At 45.6% G+C, this 22,536-nt stretch overlaps 2 protein-coding genes across 2 annotated transcripts in view; one reads left to right on the forward strand and one right to left on the reverse strand.

Annotated features, from left to right (window-relative positions):
* Nucleotides 1-7,979, forward strand: part of arhgap28 (Rho GTPase activating protein 28) — a gene marked incomplete at its 5' end in the record, with an annotated part of 14,243 nt that extends 6,264 nt beyond the window's left edge. The window contains 13 exons of the mRNA XM_079487761.1: nucleotides 817-986; nucleotides 1,077-1,297; nucleotides 3,277-3,352; nucleotides 3,735-3,895; nucleotides 4,026-4,182; nucleotides 4,266-4,357; nucleotides 4,667-4,744; nucleotides 4,920-5,079; nucleotides 5,302-5,384; nucleotides 6,016-6,213; nucleotides 6,309-6,571; nucleotides 6,652-6,707; nucleotides 6,809-7,979. Of these exons, the coding sequence (XP_079343887.1) occupies nucleotides 817-986; nucleotides 1,077-1,297; nucleotides 3,277-3,352; nucleotides 3,735-3,895; nucleotides 4,026-4,182; nucleotides 4,266-4,357; nucleotides 4,667-4,744; nucleotides 4,920-5,079; nucleotides 5,302-5,384; nucleotides 6,016-6,213; nucleotides 6,309-6,571; nucleotides 6,652-6,707; nucleotides 6,809-6,900 (1,807 nt within the window). The 3' untranslated portion in view covers nucleotides 6,901-7,979. The remainder of the gene's footprint in view (nucleotides 1-816; nucleotides 987-1,076; nucleotides 1,298-3,276; nucleotides 3,353-3,734; nucleotides 3,896-4,025; nucleotides 4,183-4,265; nucleotides 4,358-4,666; nucleotides 4,745-4,919; nucleotides 5,080-5,301; nucleotides 5,385-6,015; nucleotides 6,214-6,308; nucleotides 6,572-6,651; nucleotides 6,708-6,808) is intronic.
* The window catches only part of lama1 (laminin, alpha 1), a gene marked incomplete at its 5' end in the record, with an annotated part of 23,367 nt that continues 8,767 nt past the window's right edge, over nucleotides 7,937-22,536 (reverse strand). The window contains 51 exons of the mRNA XM_079487948.1: nucleotides 7,937-8,191; nucleotides 8,634-8,850; nucleotides 8,925-9,058; nucleotides 9,144-9,297; nucleotides 9,484-9,636; nucleotides 9,726-9,915; nucleotides 10,001-10,107; nucleotides 10,298-10,484; nucleotides 10,614-10,799; nucleotides 10,873-11,024; nucleotides 11,150-11,320; nucleotides 11,663-11,777; nucleotides 11,853-11,994; nucleotides 12,072-12,216; nucleotides 12,301-12,451; nucleotides 12,534-12,658; nucleotides 12,743-12,890; nucleotides 13,001-13,134; nucleotides 13,209-13,352; nucleotides 13,432-13,586; nucleotides 14,089-14,271; nucleotides 14,369-14,485; nucleotides 14,564-14,652; nucleotides 14,796-14,981; nucleotides 15,090-15,253; nucleotides 15,344-15,460; nucleotides 15,539-15,749; nucleotides 15,848-16,004; nucleotides 16,084-16,195; nucleotides 16,283-16,381; nucleotides 16,542-16,684; nucleotides 16,765-16,958; nucleotides 17,052-17,138; nucleotides 17,345-17,463; nucleotides 17,548-17,688; nucleotides 17,798-17,915; nucleotides 18,207-18,334; nucleotides 18,423-18,608; nucleotides 18,694-18,876; nucleotides 18,967-19,110; nucleotides 19,193-19,426; nucleotides 19,500-19,636; nucleotides 19,720-19,900; nucleotides 20,459-20,565; nucleotides 20,715-20,926; nucleotides 21,012-21,098; nucleotides 21,380-21,507; nucleotides 21,615-21,725; nucleotides 21,811-21,907; nucleotides 22,047-22,261; nucleotides 22,337-22,438. Coding sequence (XP_079344074.1) covers nucleotides 8,013-8,191; nucleotides 8,634-8,850; nucleotides 8,925-9,058; nucleotides 9,144-9,297; nucleotides 9,484-9,636; nucleotides 9,726-9,915; nucleotides 10,001-10,107; nucleotides 10,298-10,484; nucleotides 10,614-10,799; nucleotides 10,873-11,024; nucleotides 11,150-11,320; nucleotides 11,663-11,777; nucleotides 11,853-11,994; nucleotides 12,072-12,216; nucleotides 12,301-12,451; nucleotides 12,534-12,658; nucleotides 12,743-12,890; nucleotides 13,001-13,134; nucleotides 13,209-13,352; nucleotides 13,432-13,586; nucleotides 14,089-14,271; nucleotides 14,369-14,485; nucleotides 14,564-14,652; nucleotides 14,796-14,981; nucleotides 15,090-15,253; nucleotides 15,344-15,460; nucleotides 15,539-15,749; nucleotides 15,848-16,004; nucleotides 16,084-16,195; nucleotides 16,283-16,381; nucleotides 16,542-16,684; nucleotides 16,765-16,958; nucleotides 17,052-17,138; nucleotides 17,345-17,463; nucleotides 17,548-17,688; nucleotides 17,798-17,915; nucleotides 18,207-18,334; nucleotides 18,423-18,608; nucleotides 18,694-18,876; nucleotides 18,967-19,110; nucleotides 19,193-19,426; nucleotides 19,500-19,636; nucleotides 19,720-19,900; nucleotides 20,459-20,565; nucleotides 20,715-20,926; nucleotides 21,012-21,098; nucleotides 21,380-21,507; nucleotides 21,615-21,725; nucleotides 21,811-21,907; nucleotides 22,047-22,261; nucleotides 22,337-22,438 — 7,578 coding nt within the window. The 3' untranslated portion in view covers nucleotides 7,937-8,012. The remainder of the gene's footprint in view (nucleotides 8,192-8,633; nucleotides 8,851-8,924; nucleotides 9,059-9,143; nucleotides 9,298-9,483; nucleotides 9,637-9,725; nucleotides 9,916-10,000; nucleotides 10,108-10,297; nucleotides 10,485-10,613; nucleotides 10,800-10,872; nucleotides 11,025-11,149; nucleotides 11,321-11,662; nucleotides 11,778-11,852; nucleotides 11,995-12,071; nucleotides 12,217-12,300; nucleotides 12,452-12,533; nucleotides 12,659-12,742; nucleotides 12,891-13,000; nucleotides 13,135-13,208; nucleotides 13,353-13,431; nucleotides 13,587-14,088; nucleotides 14,272-14,368; nucleotides 14,486-14,563; nucleotides 14,653-14,795; nucleotides 14,982-15,089; nucleotides 15,254-15,343; nucleotides 15,461-15,538; nucleotides 15,750-15,847; nucleotides 16,005-16,083; nucleotides 16,196-16,282; nucleotides 16,382-16,541; nucleotides 16,685-16,764; nucleotides 16,959-17,051; nucleotides 17,139-17,344; nucleotides 17,464-17,547; nucleotides 17,689-17,797; nucleotides 17,916-18,206; nucleotides 18,335-18,422; nucleotides 18,609-18,693; nucleotides 18,877-18,966; nucleotides 19,111-19,192; nucleotides 19,427-19,499; nucleotides 19,637-19,719; nucleotides 19,901-20,458; nucleotides 20,566-20,714; nucleotides 20,927-21,011; nucleotides 21,099-21,379; nucleotides 21,508-21,614; nucleotides 21,726-21,810; nucleotides 21,908-22,046; nucleotides 22,262-22,336; nucleotides 22,439-22,536) is intronic.

Below are 22,536 nucleotides of genomic sequence, written 5' to 3' on the forward strand. Positions count from 1 at the left end.
GGACTGATGTCACTGTGACAGACACTATTAGACAGAAAGCCACTTTTAACCCTCACTCTGAATGAACGTGATGTTTGTCAGGTGTTTCCAGTGATGATGGGATGTGTGTCTGTTGAATGAAGTTGTGTCTAACAGGATTCAGATGCTCTGCTGAGATCAATAACTCTCTTTCTCTAAACATCATCAGCTCATTTCACCTGATCAATATTTCAATAGAACATGTGAGGAGCACTGAATGAAGTGAATGAGACTTGCATCTTCACTTTAAACAGTCACACATGTGTGATTTTATTTATAGTAAATGTTTCAAACATCATCTTGCCAGTAAACTTGTTGTGGAGATTTTGTTCAGGCTTTGCGCTTCTGGTGAATAAATCGTAGATCATTGTGCGGTTCAGTTTGGGATGCTGAGATTGTGATGTAAATGTTCGGACCTTCAAACGATGTTTATTAGGTTGCTGTGTGGTTGCTATGCTGTTCTGTGTGGTTGCTAGGTGGCTGTTTACTGGCCGGTGTCCCTCTGATATTCTGATCTGAGCATCATTCATGTCTTAAACACAACAGGTTTCTTCTCTCTCGTGTGTTTATAAATGTGTGTGCGAGTCTTTCTTCAGTGGCACACAACAGAAGATATTTAGAGAAACATCTCAGTGGTTTTGTCTTCATACGATGGAAGTCAATGGTGTTCAAAATATCTTCTGTTGTGTTCTGATGGAAGAAGAAGGAAGAAACTGACACTGACATGAGGATGAAGAAATAAGTATAAGGATGTGTTGAACGAACGAATGAATGTCAGATGTGTGTGATGTTTGACAGGGTATCTCAGTATCAGAGGATAGCCAGCATGAGTTTGGCGGGGGCGGTGCCCCCCTCGGAGCGGCCCATGTCCCGGGATGTGATGGAGGATTACTGGAGTGAGATGAAGAACATCGAGGAGGACGCTCCGGGACAACACGAGGAGATGATGGAGAGAGGGAGCATGGATGGTGCGTAACAAACCTTTTTCTCTCTCATTCAGTTTCTGTCATGAGAACAGTAAGAGTGTTGTGAACAGAATGTGGGTTTGATTCTTTAAGAGGCGGAGCTTGAGGAGGAGTGGCTTCAGGAGGCGGGGCTCTCCACGCTTATGTCCGGGACACAGAGCGACGGCCCGACGGAAGCTCTGCTCTCCACGCTCACACACTCACAGGCCGCTATGGTGAAGAAACGTCTGGATAACTACACACAGACCCTACGCAAGAGAAACAGACAACCCGCGAGACACGTGCGAGACGTGTTCTCCACACCCGACACATCGGTGAGCACTCAGGGGAAAGTGGGCAGTTCTATGTTAATGAGCACATGATGAACCTTGCATTTCACATCTCTATACGTATAATAATCAGTGTAGAAGTGAGTTTGTCATGAATCAGTGTGATGTGAGTGCACGCCTCAGACAGACGCCTCTGAAAATAGAGAAAGAGAGACGGGTTTGTTTCTGCAGCTGCTGTGACCGTTTGCTCAGCGTGGCTTTAAATATCCGATGCTCAGGAATCTTATGAAGAACAACAGATGTGTTTAAACATGTTCAGAAGACGATTCCTGCTCAGATAATATCAGACTCGCAGCATGTGTTTGGATTAAGAATCAGAAGTGTCAAGTCAAGTCAAGTCAGCTTTATTTATATAGCGCTTTTTACAATTTTCATTGTTACAAAGCAGCTGTACAAGAAAACATTGACTATAAGAAAAACATAAAAGGTTATGGAAGTCAAAACACAGGTCAAATATCAGACACACAATATATTCCTATATGCAGCGTTAATTAAATAAGACTATCAAATTCTAGCAGCCCCCCCGGCCAGGCAAACGGTGGCGAGGAACCCAAAACTCCATTGGAGGAGAAAAGAAACCTCAGAGGGAAACCAGGCCTAACCAGGGGATTCCAGTTCCCCTCTGGCAAAAACTGCTGCCTCTGCACAACAAGGCATTTTAAAAATATATTTTTAAAAGATCATCATTAATAATCTAATAGCAGCTGAGATTTTGTAGAGTCGCCACGTCCTTCGTCCAGCATTTGTCAGGTCTGGGAATGGATTGCGCCCTGCCCGCTCCGGTAACCTTGGACTGCATCCTGCCCGCTCTAGTAACCTTGGAACAATGAGACAAGACTGGCTGAGAGTAGAGGACTGTTCTGCACTCTTTGATGCAACAAATGCATCAGTTGTTATTGGAAGTGTTCCTGGTTCCGGTTGATCTAACTAGTGCAGCCTAGATCTTTGAAATATATATATTATGATAGTCTAGTGTATGCAAGATTAAAAAGATGCGTCTTTAGTCTAGATTTAAACTGACAGAGTGTGTCTGCCTCCCGGACAGTGCAGGGAAGACTGTTCCAAAATTTAGGCACTAGATAGGAAAAGGATCTGCCGCCTGCACTTGATTTTGAAATTCTAGGTATTACCAACTGACCTGACGCCTGAGAGCGTAGTGCACGTGATGGACTATAATACGTTAGAAGTTCTCTCAAGTAGTGAGGAGCTAAACCATGCAAGGCTTTATAGGTAATAAGCATGATTTTAAAGTTAATGTGATGCTTTATTGGTAACCAGTGCAAGGTTGACAGAACCGGGCTAATAAGCTCATACTTTTTTGTACGTGCAAGAATTTTACAGGTGTTGGCGGCCTGGTTCTCAAATGACAGAGTTCTATCGAATATAAAGCCAAGATTCTTAGCTGAAGATGAGGGTTTTATGGAACATCCATCAATAGTTAAGCAGTATTCTTGGTTGTTAAGTAGGGCAGTTTTCGGTCCGATAAGTAACACTTCAGTTTTGTCCGAGTTCAGTAATAAAAAATTGCTACTCATCCACTTTTTTATATCGACTATGCATTCCACTATTCGATGGAATTGCTGTGTTTCATGAGGCTTCAAGGAAACATAAAGTTGCGTATCATCAGTATAACAGTGAAAGCTTACTCCGTGTCGCCTTATTATATCTCCTAGAGGTAGCATGTATAATGCAAAGAGCATAGGCCCTAAGACTGAGCCCTGTGGTACACCGTACTGGACTTGCGATTTGAGTGATACCTCATTGTTTATTGCTACATATTGAAAACGGTCGGATAAATTAGATCTAAGCCAATAAATTCAGACTAAAACACAGCTGAACACAAACATGCATCACAACTGACATCTTTTCTAACTCTTAGCAAACTGCTTTCATTCAAAACATAATAGAACAACATGAGAGGTGTGTAAAGTGTAAGTGAAGATGTTTGTTGTGTTGTTGTGCAGTCTGCCGAGCCGACACCTTCAGTTTCTCCAAACGGACAGATCACTCGCAAACTGCCTCAGTGGAATCCACCCAAAGGTTTGACTCAACACACAAACATCATCACGCCGAACACACAAACATCATCACGCCGAACACACAAACATCATCACGCCGAACACACAAACATCATCACGCCGAACACACAAACATCATCACGCCGAACACACAAACATCATCACGCCGAACACACAAACATCATCACGCCGAACACACAAACATCATCACGCCGAACACACAAACATCATCACGCCGAACACACAAACATCATCACGCCGAACACACAAACATCATCACGCCGAACACACAAACATCATCACGCCGAACACACAAACATCATCACGCCGAACACACAAACATCATGTCTTTGAACGCACAAACACATCTCAGAGTCATTGTGTGTCTGTTGTGTGTGTTCCAGCAGCAGCTCAGTCTCAGTGTTCTGCGTCTGATGTGTCGAGTGTCTCTTCTTCAGAGGTGATCTTATTATCGGTGGATGTGGCGTACTCAGAGACGGCTCGAGCTCACCGGAAGGGTCGTGAGTGTCAGGACTGCAGGAGGTTTCAGAAAGATGATGTACAGGTGTGTTTCACCTCCTATCATCATCATCATCATCATCATCGCAGACACAACACATGCTGAGAATCTTTCTTTTATTTATGATATTCTTGTGTTGTTATTATTGTGATTCATCAGAGTTTCTGTTGTTCAGGTAATAAAGCCCAGACAGGGTTTGACTGGAGTGAATGATCTGTCGTCTGAAGACATCAAGAAGATCGGCTACATCTCTCTGATCGAGCTCACCACATTCTATGACATCTTGGGCATCGAGCTGAAGAGGAGCCGCGTGTGGTGGAGTAAAGCTCGAGGTGTGTGTGTGTGTGTGTGTGTGTCAGTCATCATGTCACGGGTCAGCAGTGACAGTAAACACGCTGATGTTGTGTTTTCACAGAGAGCGGTATCTTCGGCGTTCCTCTCCCCACGCTGCTGGACAACGACCAAAAGAAATATCCGGGCTCCAGAGTTCCTCTTGTTTTTAAGAAGGTGTGTGTCTCATCTTTTCTTCCACAGTGGAACATCTCGCATGAAGATCTGGAAAGTTCCCGTTCTTGTTATCCGGACCGCTGCTCGTGTCTTTGAAGTAAATCGACGGAGGCGTCGAGCGCTTTAAGAGATTTAGTGAGGAAATCCAGCGGGATGTCCTGCAGAGTCACGTGATTGAGACAAGTGTTTAGATAAAGTCAAAGACCACCTGACACATGATGGTGTTTCATCACAGACATCTGTGACAGCTGATATCTCATATTATCACTTACACGTGCAGATGACATGCGGTTGTGTGTGTGTTTGCAGTTGTTGTCTAAACTGGAACAGACGGGTTTACAGACTGAGGGAATTCTGAGGGTTCCCGGATCAGCCGCCAGAGTGAAGGTAAAGATTCATTGCTCACGTGTGTGTGTGTTAGACGGCTGTCAAACACACACTGAACTTTCAAGACCAGTTGAGTGTCGGCCGCATGTGACACATCCATAAACAATCGAGCTGGATTCTCACGAGTGATTCTACACGCACTGCTGTTGAATGTGTGTTTCTCTGTTGTGCGCAGCACTTGCGTCAGGAGTTGGAGTTGAAGTTTTATGAAGATCGATTCAACTGGGATGAAGTTCGTCAGAATGATGCTGCGGGTTTGTTGAAGATGTTCATACGTGAGCTGCCGTATCCTCTGCTGACGCAACAACACCTGCCGGCGTTCACCGCTGCTCAGAGTCAGTACAACACGTCTCTTCATATACACTCATGCTGGTAATATTGTAAATAAGTCGGCATCGCAATGGCTACAGACTCTCTCTTTGTTGCCCTACTCTGTGATTCACTGACCAAAAGAGAGAAAACCCTAAAGATGAACTGAGAGTTTTATTTTGAACATTTTCAATAGCTGTTGATATGGTGAAGACCGCTCTTGTGTGTTGACACTTTCTCTCTTTCAGACATCACGTCACCTAAACATCAGATTCAGGCTCTTCATCTTCTCATTATGCTTCTTCCTGAAGCAAACAGAGACACGCTTAAGGTTTGTTTGGTACAGTAACTTTATTTATATAGCGTCTTCTTTACAATTTTCATAGTTACAAAGCAGCTGAACATGAAACATATTGACTAGAAGCAAAACATGTAAGTTTATTCAAGTTAAAACAACAAAGGTGAAACACAGAAGACAGACACACACACACACACACACACACACACTTGTGTGGATTGTTCCGTATGTGGGCGTGTCCCTATCGGCGTACTAACACACATAGACACACACACGGATGCGCACACACAGTGGTTATCACTGTGAATCACACATTTAAGATAAATGAGAAACACAAGTCAAACATTAAACAGACTATAAATGACTGTATGTTAAATGAATTTAGTAAAACTTTAACGTTCTAAATCTTAAGCAGCCCCATCATTAATGGATGTTCCCTTAAATGCAGCAGTGCGTGGTCTGTGGTTCGTGGTTGTTAGGATGTTCACGTGTGATTATTCATTAATGAGCAGGAGGAAGGTTTAAACTTTACAAACGAACAGTGAGTCAAGCTCTCTGTGATTGACAGCTGTCAGTCACTCATTATAAAGCCAGTACAGATGGCAGGTCAGTGTGTCGTCAGTAATGGCACACGAGAACACGTTTGTGTTGTGTTTCTTCACAGGCTCTTCTGGAGTTCCTCAGTAAGGTGGTGGCGTTTGAAGACAAGAACAGGATGAGTTTGTGGAATGTTTCTATGATCGTAGCACCGAATCTCTTCATCTTCCGTGGGAAGAACGCCCGACAGGAGGAGATGCAGGGAGCCGTGGGTTCAGCTCATCTCGTACGACAGCTCATTAAACATCAGGACCTGCTGTGGACGGTGAGAACATTCACACAACAAACACTTGACTTTACACCAAATACACTACAAGAGCGTGATGACATCAGAAAGCTGGATGTTCTTCATGTCCTCAGGTGCCGTGTTTCTTGATTTCTCACGTCAGAAAGATGAATGAAGCCGCCACAGGCAAGAAAACACCGACGTCAGAGAGAACCAAACGTAAGCTACTGAGGAGGTGGAACGCTGAGAAAGACAAAGACAGAAATGAGGTCACGGATCTTCTCGACGGGGTCATTAAAGTTCAAGCGCCGCTTCACGCCAAAGTTTCCACGGCGATTCAGCTGACTAGCGAGATGAGGGCGAGAGACATCATGGCGCGGTTTGACGTGGAGAACTCGTGAGTGAACAGACATCGACCTTCATCAATGTTGAGAGAGTTCCCATGTTTTTGTGTTGATGAATGATTCTTCTCTTCAGACGAGTCGGCACTCGGCGACACAAACAGTTTCTCTTTGAGGTCGGAGGAAATATCGGTGAGTTGAGCACCATCTGCTGCTTCACACAGATGATGTGACTGGTGATACAGCCCCAAACATCCCATAATGATTACTGCATTGCTCTGTGTTTACTGCAGGAGAGCGCTGTCTGGATCCAGACACTTATTTACTGGATGTTTATGGTGTTAATCCTCATTGTGAATGGGTTTTAAAATCTCGGCCCGTCTGAGACGACACGTCAGAACCTCTGAACTCTGCTGCTGAGGCTCTCCAGACGTGAAGCACGTGTGTCTGGAGGTGATTGAAACGCTGAGCCCTGAAGACCGATGCTGGTCATTGAGTTTGTCTGGTGCCAAACCTGAAGCGTACGCGCGTTTGTGTACAGAAGAGCATGTGTACATAAACATATTTATAACATTAATTTATCCACTAGTGTATCATGACAGTTTGCTATTGTTTCTATACGCTGCATGTTTCTAATTGAGCCATGTGAACATATGATGAGAGAATCAATCGCGGGTGAATCTCACGATCATATTCCAAGCATCAGACGAGAATGTCATCGGTTTGTTTTATGTTCATCGCATGTGACATGATAGAAATCCAGTGATGTGAATCCTAAACAAAAACACAGGGAGGGTTATGTTGGCTGTTTTCATGACATTCACCCCACAGATGAATATATGACCTAATGAATCTGTGCCAATATTAATGCCAACAAATACACACTGGACACACATCTGAAGCTTCTGGAGAACAGTTACACTGATGATGGAGGACACGTTTAAACACTTCTGCTCTGTTAGTTTAGTTTGTTTTTTTACAGAACCATTGTTATTAATATTGCCAAGTGAGTTTGTTTTGCGCTGAATGTTTTTGGTTTATGATGAACGAACGAGTGAAATGGATGATTAGTGTGTTGTAAACATGTGAAGGTCAGCCCTCTTTGAGTATTATTAGTTCTTAAACAAAAATCAAGCTGTGGATCGAGCAGGTGCTCTGATGTGTAAGCACTACCTTTGGTTTCATGAATGTTGTAATATTTGGATGAAGCACAGATTGTGAAACACTAATCCAATTAAAATGATAAAACCATGACATCATCATCAGGAGTGTAAGTCACTGTTACGCAAGAGAGAGATGTGTGACATTGTAAAGCTGGTTGTTAAACTCTTGTTGGCAGTTTCATTATCTCTCGGTATCTTCTGGAATGTGTGAGATAGTGAAGGAATGTTGCTCTCACCGTGAGGAACACGAGAAACTCATTTGACTAAGAAATCCACTTCATTTTATTAAAATATCAAGTCTAAACACAACAATGACAACATTTGTGTATGTGTGTTATGGCATTATTAGAGGTGAAGCAGTGTCAGCAGGACAGGCGTGAGGAAACACAAGCGTGTGCGTGAAGGCTGAGCTGAAGTCTAGAACATCCGTCACGTGACCCTTCATCAAACGCAGGTTCCTCATACAGCCGTGGAATGATTCTCTGCTGCTCAGACAGTTCTGCTTCACATCAGCTGTCATTTAATACAAGAAAAATACAATCAGAACCCGTAAAACGATAAAAACAACTCATTATTGATCCTCACTCTAACAGATCTTAATGATAATGGAGATAAATGAATCCTAATAATATAAAGACTCAAAATATAATAAAAGAACGTGTCTTTAAGTCCTCTCATAAACGACCAACTGGGAAACTTTGATTTCTAGATGACACATCTCAAACTTCTGCCAGGTTATTTTAGTTTTACATGCTGTTTTATAATTGAAACAAAGAAGATAAATGTCTAGCCGTCTGTGCATTTTATAGATGGGCATTCTTCATAGTTTTGTTTGGTTTACACTGCTTCTGTGTTATATTCTCGAACATGTCAAATAAAGCCCAGGTGGACTTGACGGCAGATCATACTGTGATGTGTGTCAATATTACAATTCTACTGTAACATGGCCCAGTACCTGGATATCCCCCCACATAGACGGGGTTTTTGGTCTCGGCTGAGGTGGATGATGAGTACGGGTTCTCTGTTGTCACGGTAACGCCGTCTACGGTCAAGCTCAGACTATGTTTCTGCTTTTTGGCCACTACGGTGTGCCAGCGGGTGTCACACAACACCCCGCGAGCTCTGCTAGTGGCCGTGATGCGTCCCGCGCCGTTGTTCACATTAAACGCCACCTGTGACAGTGAGAATAACATGAATATCGGTCAAACTCAAGCGTTTGTGTGTCATAACACTGCGCGCCACACACCTGTCCATTGATGAGCTCCAGACCGATAGCGTCCACCTTACTGCTGCTGATCCCCAGCAGAACTCCATCCTGTGATGTAGAGCGAAACTCTAAACTCACCGTCACGTCTGAGCCCACGTTATACCCCTCTTTCACTGTGACAACACACACACAAGGTTTATTACAGCTTATGTAATACGCTCTGTGTGTGTTAGTGAAGGTGTTTGTGTAAATGCTCACTGAAAGCGGCGTGTCCTCTCCCGCTGAAGAACGTCCCGTCCTGAACTCTGCTGAAGCATGAACCCGTGAGATGAGAAGACACCGGACTGCTGAGATTCATCAAGACGCTGTTAAACATCACGTTCTGCACACAACCCGCCAGACTGTGTGTCACCTGAATTACACAACACAAACATCTGTCAACAACTGAACACTTCAGGTGATGCTCCACATAATACAAAACTTCCTTTAAAAACCAAAGCACTGTGTTTAAAATAAAAGCAAGCACTGTTTTGAAGATTCTGACTCATGATGATGACGACTTGTATTGTTCAAACGGATAATGTGCAGCACACATTACATTTCCGATTCTCTTGGCTGTATATGTTGCAGGAAGTCCACCGACGTACAACTTCCCCTCCACGTCGAGCGTGTGTCCTTTAGAAGAGACGTGTTCAGAGTCTGAGCCGTCCACACTGACCATCACAGATTTCTTGCTGAATTCAGCCCTCACCTGCACACACACACACGTCAGATTAAAGCGTATTCCTCATCAGTGTGTATATGAGTGTTAATGTTTGTTTGAAGGCAGGAGATACTGACGGTGTGCCAGTGTCCGTCACTGATGATGATGGGCAGCGTAGCGCTGGCGGGACCTTTGCCCAGATCACATGAGAACAGCGGACGGCCGTTCTGCACCTGCAGCACAGCGTAATCCTGCTGGTTGACGTTTGCCATGTAGAACAGAAGGCCGCTCGGAGAGAAAGTGCGTACGGACATCTCGACTGTAAAACTGATCACACAAACACACGTGAGTCCACTGATTCATTCAGAGAGTCATTCTGATTGGTTTATCTGATGTGTGTTAAAACATTCACCTGGTTCTGACAGTCTTATTCTTGAAGCCCATGATCATGTGACTGTGTCTGGACAGGCCAAACTGGTGGGATTCTGGGATGCTGCCTGTGTCATCCATGGCAACGCACTGAGCAAAGGAACATGACCATTTAAGGACATTAGACACGCATGACATTCCTACCATGCTTAAAGATGATGAACACATCATCAGATGTTTGCTATGTGAAGAATGTGACACAATGTCATCACATCAGTCACTTATAAATTCATGAATGATAGTCATTTTGCATGACTCGTGACATCAGTCTGTAGCTTACACTGGTGCTGTGTGCTGCGACGGCCTCGACCTCTGCTGGATCAGGGCTCAGGGGTCGTGCAGCAGGGTCAGGTGTCGGCTCCGCCTCCACATCATCAGGCAGAATAACACGTCTGGGTCTCTCGTGTAGTAAACAGCTGTCCATGTCCACATTCTCATAGTGCAGAGCAGCGGACAGATCCAACAACCTGATAAAAAACATTTCATTCCTCTCACGTTCATTCTACATCTCATTTACAGTATATGCCCTCATAAAAACATGTTTATTTGTTTCATAATTGTTCAAACACTAATATATGTGTGTGTGTTTTCCTCACACTCCGTCCACAGCGATGTTTCTGATACAGCCGTAGAATGAGTGTGTTGTGTCGAGGCCGGCGGTGATGCTCTCTCCTGCAGGAACACCAGCGATACAGAGACGTCCCAGCGTCAGAGATTTATCTGAAGATGAGCCCAACTTCACAGTGGCCTGATTCTCCTCGTCCACAAACGCTGTGATGCTCCTGATGTATAAACACACTGATGAATATACAGTCTCATCTACTGATGAACATTTATAATGGATGAGCTACTAACCGCTTATTCCTCTGCAGTATGAGAGAATGCTCCCGTCCGTCGCTGAACGAGCCGTTTCGTGATTTGACCACAGCTTTGTGCACGGCCCCGCCCTCAGCCACGCCCACACGGACCTCCACAGAGCCAGACACGAGCGTCACGGCCAGGAATGACTGATGAGAGGCAGAGAGACGAAATGAGAAACATGTAAAGCTGAGGGTCAGTGATGTGTTGTCTCACACAGCGGATCACATCAATGGTGACATCCCATAATAACACTGAGTGATGCACAACTGACCTGCTGCGGTGTCTGTCCGCGCGAGCGTCCTGCACTTCTGCTGAATCCAGCTAGAATGATCCCGCTGTCGTGTTTAGTTGAGAATGTGGTCATGACCTCTGTGTGTAAACCCATGACGACAGCGGGCATCTCCAGGAAACCATCACCAAACGCTGACACACTGCGAATGGGCTGAAACACACACAATATACACAAGTGTCATCGTCTCACAATGCTAAAACATCACAGAGATCAGATCTTTATTTTATTGAATTCCTATTTTTATATTACGTTTGATAAACATTTTATATAATATATCTAAGAAAATAGATTTGATATTATTGCATATTTCTATTCTATGCTATAAATATCTAATATAGAGAGAAATATATATGATATTATTTAAAATAATTCTATAAATATATATATTATGGTATATTTGTTTTATATTTTTATTTGATGTGTTTATATGGTGATGACAGCTGTAAAACGAGCGCGTCTGTGGCGCCACCTGCTGTCATGATGTGTTATTACCTTTAGCACACATCCTTTCTTCACTCCATAGGACTCTCTGAGCAGATCAAAGTTTGTACGAGCGATCTCAACATTCTTCATACAGCCGACGAAGGAGCGCGCGACCACCTGCCTTCTGCGGAAATCATTCACACCTTCAGTTTTACCAACAACATGGGATGTGACATTTTTCAAATGTGCTCGAGCCTACCTGATTGGTCGAGAGGCGGGTAGGCCACCGATGTAAATGGGGTCCAGGTCGGAGCGATTGAGGTCAGAGGCCGACCCCGGTGACTCCGCCTCCATGACCTCTCGCTCAGAAGGATTTTCAGCCGCCATCACTGATAAATGACCTGCAGAACAAACCTTTATAACAAACTCAACCCTTCAACACATGAAACATGAGTTTAGAGAGGTGTCAGAAAGTCACCTCTGCGTCTGTTTCTCTGCAGGGCGATGCGGTACCAGGTGCCCGCGTTGTACGTTTTGTTAGAGGTCAGGGTGAGAGCTCCAGAACCCAGTTCAAAGGTCAAGTGAACTTTTCCTTCCACCAGCTCGATGGATAAGAAATCTCTCTGCACATACACAGGAACATATGTGAAACAAACATGAGAAAAACATGTATGACTGATACTGATTCTGAGATTGCAGGATCGTACCGTGCCGTTGGAGGCGAGATAGAGGAGCAGTCCGTTTGGAGAGAGTGTTTTGAAGAACATGACGACGCTGGTGGACATTGAGCGCAGAGACTTCTCCACCACAGAGTATCCACTGCCGTCAAAGTGAAATGAGGTGTCTTCTGTCCGCAGGCTACACGTGACACAGAACATGTTTATTCAGATGTCTGTGTGTCCTCGTGTGTGTGTGTGTGTGTGTGTGTGTGTGTACGCACCTCATGAAACATCCTCCACACTCTCCCTCTCTCTCACGATAGTTCCATAAACCGATGTTATTCTCATTGAGTGATGCTTCTCCCATACAGCCTTTGAAATCTGTCATCTTCACCGCTGGAGATTTCTGAAGAAACACACACAGGGAATGAGACGAGACCGTACGGAGACAAATGAGAGCTCATTATAATAAACCAGACGAAGAGCTCACCTTCACCTGACCGCCCAAACCTCCCACAAACACCCAGCTGGATTTATTCATGTCCATGACAGTAGATGAACCGGCGGCGGTGGTCTTCACAGTGGGCATGGGTTCAGAGTCCGTCTGCTGAACGGTGAGAGTGCCGTGTCTCCCAAACCTACAGAAATATCCAATCAGATCATTAGACATCTACAGTCAGTGAGAACCAATGAGTGCTCTTGAAAAACAAGGGTTCATGTGTGAACACGAGTGCTGTGAGGGTCGTACCGCGTGGCGTTGATCCTGTGCCATTTCTCGTTGTTGATCTGAACGTTTGGATATTCCAGTTTAGTGAATCCAGATCCAGTATCCCACAGGAATGAAACCTTTCCATGACGCATTTCCAGAGCCATGAAATCCTCCTGATGTGAAGAGAAGAAATGTAAAACTCCCTTAAGTGTTGTTTGTCTAACTCAAAGGATGTCTGGTGACTTACGGTCAGACTGCCGCCCATGTAGAAGAGCAGATTGTCCGGCTCCATGGTCTTCACCGTCAGGGTGAGCGTGTTGAAGTTGCTGGATGTTATTTCGGGTTTGTACGCTCGGACACAATCTCGATCGGCAGACACGGCTACTTTAATCTACAGAGAGGAACGCTTGTGTGTCAGTGACCTGTGTGTCCTCTGGCATGTTTTAGAGAGATCATGATGTGTTACTCACAGACGCGGCTTGTTTACGGGCCTGATTGATCAGCTCTCTGATGTCTGACAGATTTCGGCCCAGATTCTCGCCCAGCGTCTGCAGAGGTTTCAGACGGTCAAAGAGTCGATCGGCCTGCAGACGGGCGTCGTTCAGCGTGGATCTGACTGCACTGGCTGAGGGTGAGACAGGATTACAGATGATTAAAATATCAGAAAATCATCAACACCAACTATGAATCAATAGTGATGTAACAATATGATCAATTTCATGGAATGGCAATAGCAAGATTGTCTCCATATTATTGAGGTCACATCACTGTATGAACGATTATAGGCCTTTAACACATCTCATTTGACTCATCTCATACTATACCTCAGACATCAAGGCAACAGTTGTGAATACAGGTTAGAGAAAAGAGGACAGGATATGACATGGCTAATTTGTACATCACTGATGTCGTTTAGTAAACACCCTTTTTGTCTTTATTTGTCTTTTCAAATACCGTAACAAATATTGTACTTCAAGCATTACACCAAGGTGAGATTTCGATATAGTTACATCGCTATGAATGAACTGTCATTCTTTTAGTTATATCTGTGCTCCACATGAGACTTCATAAACATCTCTCGGTATAAATCATGTGAAGTAAATCAAGAGTTTGTTTGAGAAACTCACTGGTGTCATCGGAGTCTCTGAGCATCTCACTAGAGCTCCTGACGCTGTCATTGGCTGAGCTGACCGCAGACCACGCCTCCTTCAGCCTCACGCTATAATCCTCCAAACGCTGGAGAGTTTTCTGTAGAGACGTGTTGGCCGCCTCTGCCTGCTGTTTGGCTTCTAGAATTTCAGCTCTGCTGTCTGAGAACGAGATGGATGGATCATTTGGCTTTTATTCAAGGAGCGTCTGAGAATCACATTATTCTCACAGATCACAGCAGACAGACAGTTCACTCACGGTTAGCTTGGCTTGTGAAGATCATCAGGGCGTCTGGCAGCAGCTGTGTGAAGTTCTCAAGGTTTCGTGTGGTGAGATTCAATCTGCTGATGACTTCACTGGTGTTAAACATCAGCCCTGAACACACAAACACAAACATCACATCATATACACACTTCAAACATTCTGTGTGTGTGTGTGTGTGTGTCTGCTCACATTCAGTTTGATTCCTCAAATATCTGCTGTCATCCAGAACCTCTGAGCTCCATCTGAAGAGACGTCTGTGACTTCTGAGACTCGGAGGTCTACACACACAAACGGAGAGACGGAGAGATTTGTTGTGTAAAACTGTGAATATTGAATTTTCTGTGCTTTGGCAACGTAAAAACCATTGAGTCTTGAATCTTGAGAGAGACATGAGCAGACCAGACACAAGAGCCGAACTCACATCTGACCTTTCAACTTACTAACAAAGACTTTGATTGGTTGTCTTACCAGATTGAGGGCGGAGCCTGCACTTTCAAAGGCCGCACGGGCGAGATGTTCAGTCAGCTGTATATCTGCTCTGATGTTGTTGTTGGTCTGTGTGATGCTGGTGACGTTCAGTGATGCAGACCTCACCTCAGACAGAGATCTGACAGCAGAAACACATCCAGTCTTATTCTCAGAACACTCGTTTACTCACTGCGTGTTGTTCATTTCAGCGTGGTTCCTCTGTGATGATCTGAATGAGCTCACACACCTGTTGAGGTTCTGAGCCTCTGTGTTGAGCTTCTGTGCGTGATCTTCTGCTCTGTACACCAGCTGTAGGGCGTCTCGCGCCGTCAGCTCCATCACTAAAGTGTCCACATGTTTCCTGAGAGCGGGGCTCAACAGATCTACATCAGACTTCATCTCCTCCAGCTTCTGCACACACACACAAACGCAGCATTCCTAAAACACACCACACACACAACAGGAATGAACACCAGGGGTCTGGGCGGAGACATCACTCACGGCTGTTCCGTTACTCATGTTCTCTGCTGTATCTAGAGCATCCGTGAGCAGGTCCTGAGCGTCCTGCGTCTGTGTTTCTACTTCCTGTGTCAGATCACTCACGTTGTTCCTGGAGACCTGGAGACACATGGGAAGGGTCGAGTTCAGACGTGTTCTCTCACAGGTAAAGCTCATCATGTCTCGTGTGCGACTCACTGTGAACTCGTTGAGGTTTCTCTGGATGTCCTTCAGCAGATGTTGTGTTTGGCTGCTGTGACCCATGGCCGTGTTCAGACTCTCCCGAGCGTCCAGGAGCTGCTGGTGATGTCTGGAGAGAACCGAGGAGATGTTCTCCTGTTTGATGTGGTTGTGACGCTGTGGCTGTGATATCTCATCCTGAACGCTCCTGAGAACCACCACTGCAGCACTGCACGGATAAAACACCCATGAAACACGGAACCAATACACTACTGTCGTATGAAAACTGTGAAATGCGCATTGACGGAATTGAAACCGTTATCAGACCCGAGTTCATTCTGTGCTCTCAGACCGCAGGACGTCAGCTCAAACGCTCTCATCTTTTCCAGCGTCATGCTTATCTCCTCCATCAGGTACGTGCTATTCATCTCATCCAGAACTTCATCCACAGTCTCCTTCACTGAACCCGCCTCCTCCATCAGACCTGGACCAATCAGAGAAGGTTAGCCAATCAGATGCGTCTGTGATGTAATGAGGTCCTTGAGTAAAGAAGAGGTTCTCACTCTGAATGTGTGAGTGAAAATCATTGATGAAGTCCAGCGTCTCTCTGCCCTGAGCGAGTCTCTTCTGCGAGGTCGTCATGACATCAACACTGTGACCAAACACACTCTCGGCCTGCACATGAAGAAACACACACATGGAATGACATCACAGCATCATCGGGCTGAATCGTCATGGATATGGTGAGGATGCGAGTGGTACCTGCTGCTGTAGCTCAGTGATGTGAACGGTGATGTTGCTCAGGTTTTCCTCTCCTGTGGTCAGCTGGTAGTTTGGCGTTTGCTCCCAGGACATCAAACTCTGCCATAACAAAAACACACGGCGAGTTATGACTTCATTTGTTCAAAACAAATCATGTTCATTTAGAGGAGCAAACTGTCAAATCCGTTTCGAATACTCAAGAGCAAAATTGTGCAGCATAAGGTAGTCCATAGTGACCTAACAAGGTCCTGACACACACCTTCACCTCTCTAGTCTGGTTCTCTAGAGTCAACAGCTGACTGTAGGGTGCGAGAACGACGCCGGTCAGGTTCAGAGACGTGATGGATCTTTCTAAAGCATCCAGATCATCCAGCAGAACACCGGTGCAGTCGTCGTCACACGCTGCGGGAGAAACACGCCCATTAACGCACAAACAGGAAGCAGCTCACACAAACAGGAAGTAGAAGTCTGAGGTCACTTACACACACACTGGTCGTTAATGAGAACGTGTCTCTCCTCACACAGGTCGCACAGACGACCCCTGACCCCGACCTTACACTCGCACTTTCCCGTGTGTGCATCACACACACCATGAACAGAGCCCGCCTCGCTGCACTGACACGGCTGGCACCGGCCGCCTGGAGCCGAGGGGTTACCGTAGAAACCCACTGAACACCTGAGAGACACAGGAAGTGTGTTATATAGTGTGTTCGACTTCATGAAACATACCAGTCATCTCTGTGTGTGTATTAATGTCAAATGACCTCACCTCTCACAGTAACGTCCCTCGTAACCCTCATCACAGCGATCACAGCGGAAATCACCAGCGCCTTCCAACTCACACGTCGAGCTGAAACTACACACAAAACACAACATCACAATCAATCAATCTGTATATATACACTGTCACTTTACAGTTTAAACTTAACAGTTTGTTGTATTCCTTTAATCTGACTGAGCTGAGACTGATACGTTGTATCATAAACTACATCAACTTTTATGTTTTGTTATATTGTAACGAATTGTTGGTACAGAATAGCTCATGGTGTCTTGTGTTCTGACCTCTGACCCCTCAGTGGACAAGCACACAGCGAGCAGTCGCTGATGGACCCCTGCACCTTCCCATAATACCCTGGGCCGCACACATGACAACGATCTCCTGCGGTGTTGTGTTGACATCCCTGATTCACAACAGATGAATGGATGATGACTTGAAACATCAGATGGACTCTGTCTTCCGAATCACCACATTAAATGAAACTCACCCAACATTTGCCCGTGTCCAGGTCACATGACAGACTGTGATTGTTACACTGACACGGGACGCAGGGTTGAATGATGGGTCTGTTTCTTCCCTTCATATCCAGCTCTGACACGGGCTGACGGTAATATCCCGGAGCACACTCCTGTAGCACACAGCATCATGGGTAAAAACATGAAACAAGAGTTATTGATTACATTCATCATGCGAGTAAACTCAACAGTTATGACATGATGAATAATATGAGATGTCACCTGACAGGAGAGTCCAGCGTATCCCGGCGGACACTCACACGTCTCCACCAGCCGCGCCACCTGGCCACCATCAAACTCCTCTGCGTCCACTGCTGTTTCCATGGAGATATTAGAGATCCTACAGACAGACGCAAATATTAAGTCATAAGTTCACATGACATCCAAATGTGCTTATTCATGTTGAAGTGAGATATTAGAGTCATCCTTTATCAAAATAGAATCATTTTAAACTTTGCTATTTCACAGAAATATTAACCAATAACATCAGAGTCCACGGTATATGATCCATATCACTGAATAAAACATCATACATTTGGGAAATGTTGTTTCATATATAAAGTCGATTTAAATGATCAAATGTTTACTCTTAACTCGAATGATTAAAACGCACACACACACACACACACACCTGCTCTGCTGTAGCCCGCTGCCGTATGACGCTTTGATGATGATGTATTCCACGTTACTCAGAACAGACATGAAGTCCGTGTGACTCACAGCCGTCTCAGACACAGAGTTGAAATATTTCCACTTGTGCTGCTCACAGATGAGAGAAGAATCACAGTCAGATGACCCGCACACACACACACACACACACACAAACCATCTGTCCACAGATCCTCACCTCTGTCAGAGGAACCTCCTGTCTGCTGCGGATACCGTTCTCCGGCACCGGGAGATCGGTATAGATGACCAGTTTCCGCAAGTGTCCGCCTCTCATCTGAATCTGAGGCTCGTGATTGGCCAGTCCGACGCCCTCACGAGCAAAGAACGCCACCGTATACGAGAGCTTTCCTCCGTATGATAACAGCTGAGAGGACAGAAAACACGTCAGACTAACAGACACAGTGATGTTCAGCATCAGTCATATGAGTGTATTTCTGCAGGGCTTGTACCTTGTTACCGTGGTACTGTTGGGGCAATCTCCAGTAAAATGGACCGTTGAGGATGGACAGACTGTGGACGTGAGATGCGTCTAACAGCATATCATTATCTGTGTAGTAAACTCCCTCCAGCGTCCCCTGCAGGTCACTCTGAGACACCACACGCAGAAGAGCCGGATCTGAACCCAGAGTGATCTGAACAAACATCACGAGAACGTCAGCCGTCAGTCTGCGGTTCATTTCATTTCAAGTTTGATGAGAAAATATTAGTGTGCTGCTGCTCACCGGCACTCGCACCAGACCGCTCATCTCCTCACACTCGCTGGAAACACCCAAACAGAAGCACGGGCTGCAGCCGGACGGGTTCTGAGGTGACAGACCGAACGTGCCGCTCTGACACTCATCACATCCAACACCGCCAACATTCTCCTGAGACACAAACAACAAACATTCAACACAAACAAGAACACATCAACACATCAACTGAGCTTCACAGCGCTCGTATCGCCACCTTGCAGGAACACCGGCCTTGATCTTCACATCCGCATACGCCCAGCGTCCAATCGCAGAACTCTTCCCGCGTGCCGTTGGGATTGCAGTTACATGCCGTGCATTCTGGGAAGTTTTTGTAGCCCAGTGCGCAGTGATCACACATTAATCCCGAGAACTGGGGTTTACACGCACACTGAGCCGATAACAGATCACACTGAGACACGCTGGAGCCCACGACACTGCAGTTACACGCCTGGAGAGAGTTAGCATTAAAAAACTGTGCGGTACCACGGTACATTCATAACATCACAGGATAAGGGTCGTACCGTACAGCCGAACACAGTGTCATGACCCCAGTGGTCCGTCTCACACTCTTCACACTTTGGTCCGAGTGTGTGAGGGGGACAGATACACTCGCCCGTCTCTGCGTTACAGTTCCCGTGTGTGTGTGCGCAGTCACACGCTGGAGCAGACGCAAACAAACGTGACATTAATGACTTGTGTCAGCTTTAATGTGTAAGACTGGCAGTTGTCTATGATTCTTACGTGTGCAGCCGTTCTCTTTAAAGTCGTAGTATCTGCGGTCACAACGCTCACATTTGTCACCCGTCACTCCAGTAATACACTGGCACCGCCCCTCCTCATCACATGACGCAGACAGCGACCCTGATTGGTCACATTCACATGGCGTGCAGCCGTCTATGCTGTTGATCCCGTGATATCCGTCCTGAAACACACATTCACATGAAGTTCTTTACTTAGACACACTGACAACATCCCCAAGTGTGCCTGTCCCATACTATGACAGTACGTACAGACCGTTAAAACAGAACGTTCTATATAGTATGTGTGGGGTACTGGACGTACTGCATCCGCCATGTTTAATGGTCATGTAACCCGTGTGCTCTTTGACCTATGACCTATTAACACCAAGCTGAAGGCGTCGGTACAAAGTAATTTATTCAGGAGAAATGTATTAATCTGTACTTACATTTAACAAACGGACACCCATTTTAAGGTTTTCTGCTTTTTTTAATGGATTTACTTTTGAAATGTGACCGTTGCTCAGATCACGTTGCATCATGGGACAGAGAAGTGTCCATCTGATGCACACAAGTCTCGGCGGAAGCAGTCAACCATCCGGGTATTTCTCGCCTACTGTTTTGTGCATAATGAGGTTTCGGACATACTACTCGTGACTCATTCTTATTTTCGCCTACTGTATAGTATGGAAGTAGGCGATTTGGGACGCAGGGCATGAGTGCAATGGTGAGGGAGGGTGTACCTGGCAGCGGTCACATGTCTGTCCCACAACATCATGCTTACAGTCACACTGACCCGTGATCACGTTACACACGGCGGACAGGGACCCGTTACCATAGCAACCACAGGCTGTGGAGACACAAATATGATCAAAGACACGCGTTAATACGAAGTCATTCATGTCAAGTTTGTCCTCTAGACAGAGTCCCTACAGCTCATATCTATAGAATAAAATGAGAACAATTTGACTGAAGGAAAGGGAATGGGATTAAACTCACGCTGGCAGTTTTTCTCAGTCACAGCGTCGCCATAGAAACCGTCCTGACAGCGTTCGCAGTGCCGACCCGACGTGTGACCCAAACATTTGAGGCACTCTCCTGTGAGGGCGTCACAGTGACCCGATTCGGAGGAATCCACGTTTCCATTACACTCACACACAGAACACCTCTGTCCCGGGACCGCCGGGTCGCCGAAGTAACCGTTAGCGCACCTGAGGAGGAGACGAGAGGGTTTATCATGTCACTTAAACATGTGATGTATGATTATTAAAGGAGGCGAATGCACGAATCTTGTACCTCTCACACTTGTGTCCAGCGTATCCCAGCTGACACTGGTCACATGTGTAGTCACCGGGGGTCTGCAGTGTGCATGTGGGACTAAAACTGAGCACGGGAAAAATGAGAGAATGTTACGTTCTGTGTCACCGGTCATGAACTGAATTTACACAGGAAATGTTTCACATCTCTTTATATAAAGACAATTGCACAACAGGTTTTCTTCTGGTGTGTGTGAATGTGTGTTTAATCGTCATGCTTTTCAAATGAAGACGGTTGGAGTTACTGTGAGAAACAGCACAAACATTCAGACACACAAAAGAGCTCCCCGCCTCCCGAGAGAAGGGTTCTGAATGATTCAGAGGAGACATTAACACACAGTTCCTCACTTGTTAGATGCCAGTGTCAGCGGGCACGCACATCTCCGGCAGTCATCCAGCGTGCCCTCGCTGGGGTCGCCATAGAAACCTGGCAGGCAGCGATCGCAGTGAGTTCCTGTAGTGTTGTGTTCACATCCCTGACGGACAAATCACAGTTACAACAGAAGACATTGAAACATCAGTTTGATTCATGTTAACCAATCGTCCCAAAACATCCAGCACAAATATAACACCAAACACTCACCAAACACTCTCCGGTGATGTCACACTCTGTGGCGTGATCATTGCATTCGCACTGAAGACAGTTTCCTCCAAACAAAATCCCTCCGACTCGATAGAACCCAGAAATACAGTACTGACGAGAGAGAGACAGCGCTGGGTTCAAAACAACCCAACAAACCTCAAAGAGTAATGTGGATGATTCTGCTCTCTTTTCTTACCTCACATGAAGAGCCTGAATATCCCCAGGGACACTCACACTGTTCCACATCTGGAGAGATCCTTTTATCTCTAACACCTAAAGACACAGAGCTCAGCCTGACAGGAGAAAACACAGATTTATTGACAACTCAAACATACTTCAATAAATAAGAACACTACAACCCTCTGAGAGACTTTGATCCAAACCCTGAAAACAAGTGTAATGTCACAGCTGTCATGTGTGCGTGTGTCTCACCTGAGTGTTCCTTCAGCGCTGTCCTCCAGCTCGACTCGAACCCGGAGCGCAGCCACGTCAGCCAGTACTGTCATTAACTCATCTCTCTGAACCCTGCGTCCGCTGCGAGCGTCTGTGAACGCGTGGGGCGCGACCTGCAGTGAGACGTGCTGCTGATGGTGAGCGCTCAACACCGCACCAGTCGACTGCGTCTGTCTCAGCGTCTGACCGTTACCCTGAAGAAACAACCGAGAGCTCAAGGTCATCCCTAATTCATATTTGACTAAATCAAATTATGGAAGTAAATGTACCTCAATAATGACACTGAAATGAGCAGGAAGCGTTTTGTCCTCGTTCTCCTCGGGTATGTCGTAGGCTACGCTGTAGTTCAAGAAACTTCCGTAGGATGTCAGCTACACACAGTCAAAGCGTTTATGAGTTTAAAAAGATTCAGTGACTGATGACTCAATATCATCATAGTCTACAAGAACACGCAAGTGATAAACAACAA

The sequence above is a fragment of the Barbatula barbatula genome, assembly GCF_947034865.1.
Source record: "Barbatula barbatula genome assembly, chromosome: 23".
Classification (NCBI taxonomy): Eukaryota; Metazoa; Chordata; class Actinopteri; order Cypriniformes; family Nemacheilidae; genus Barbatula; species Barbatula barbatula.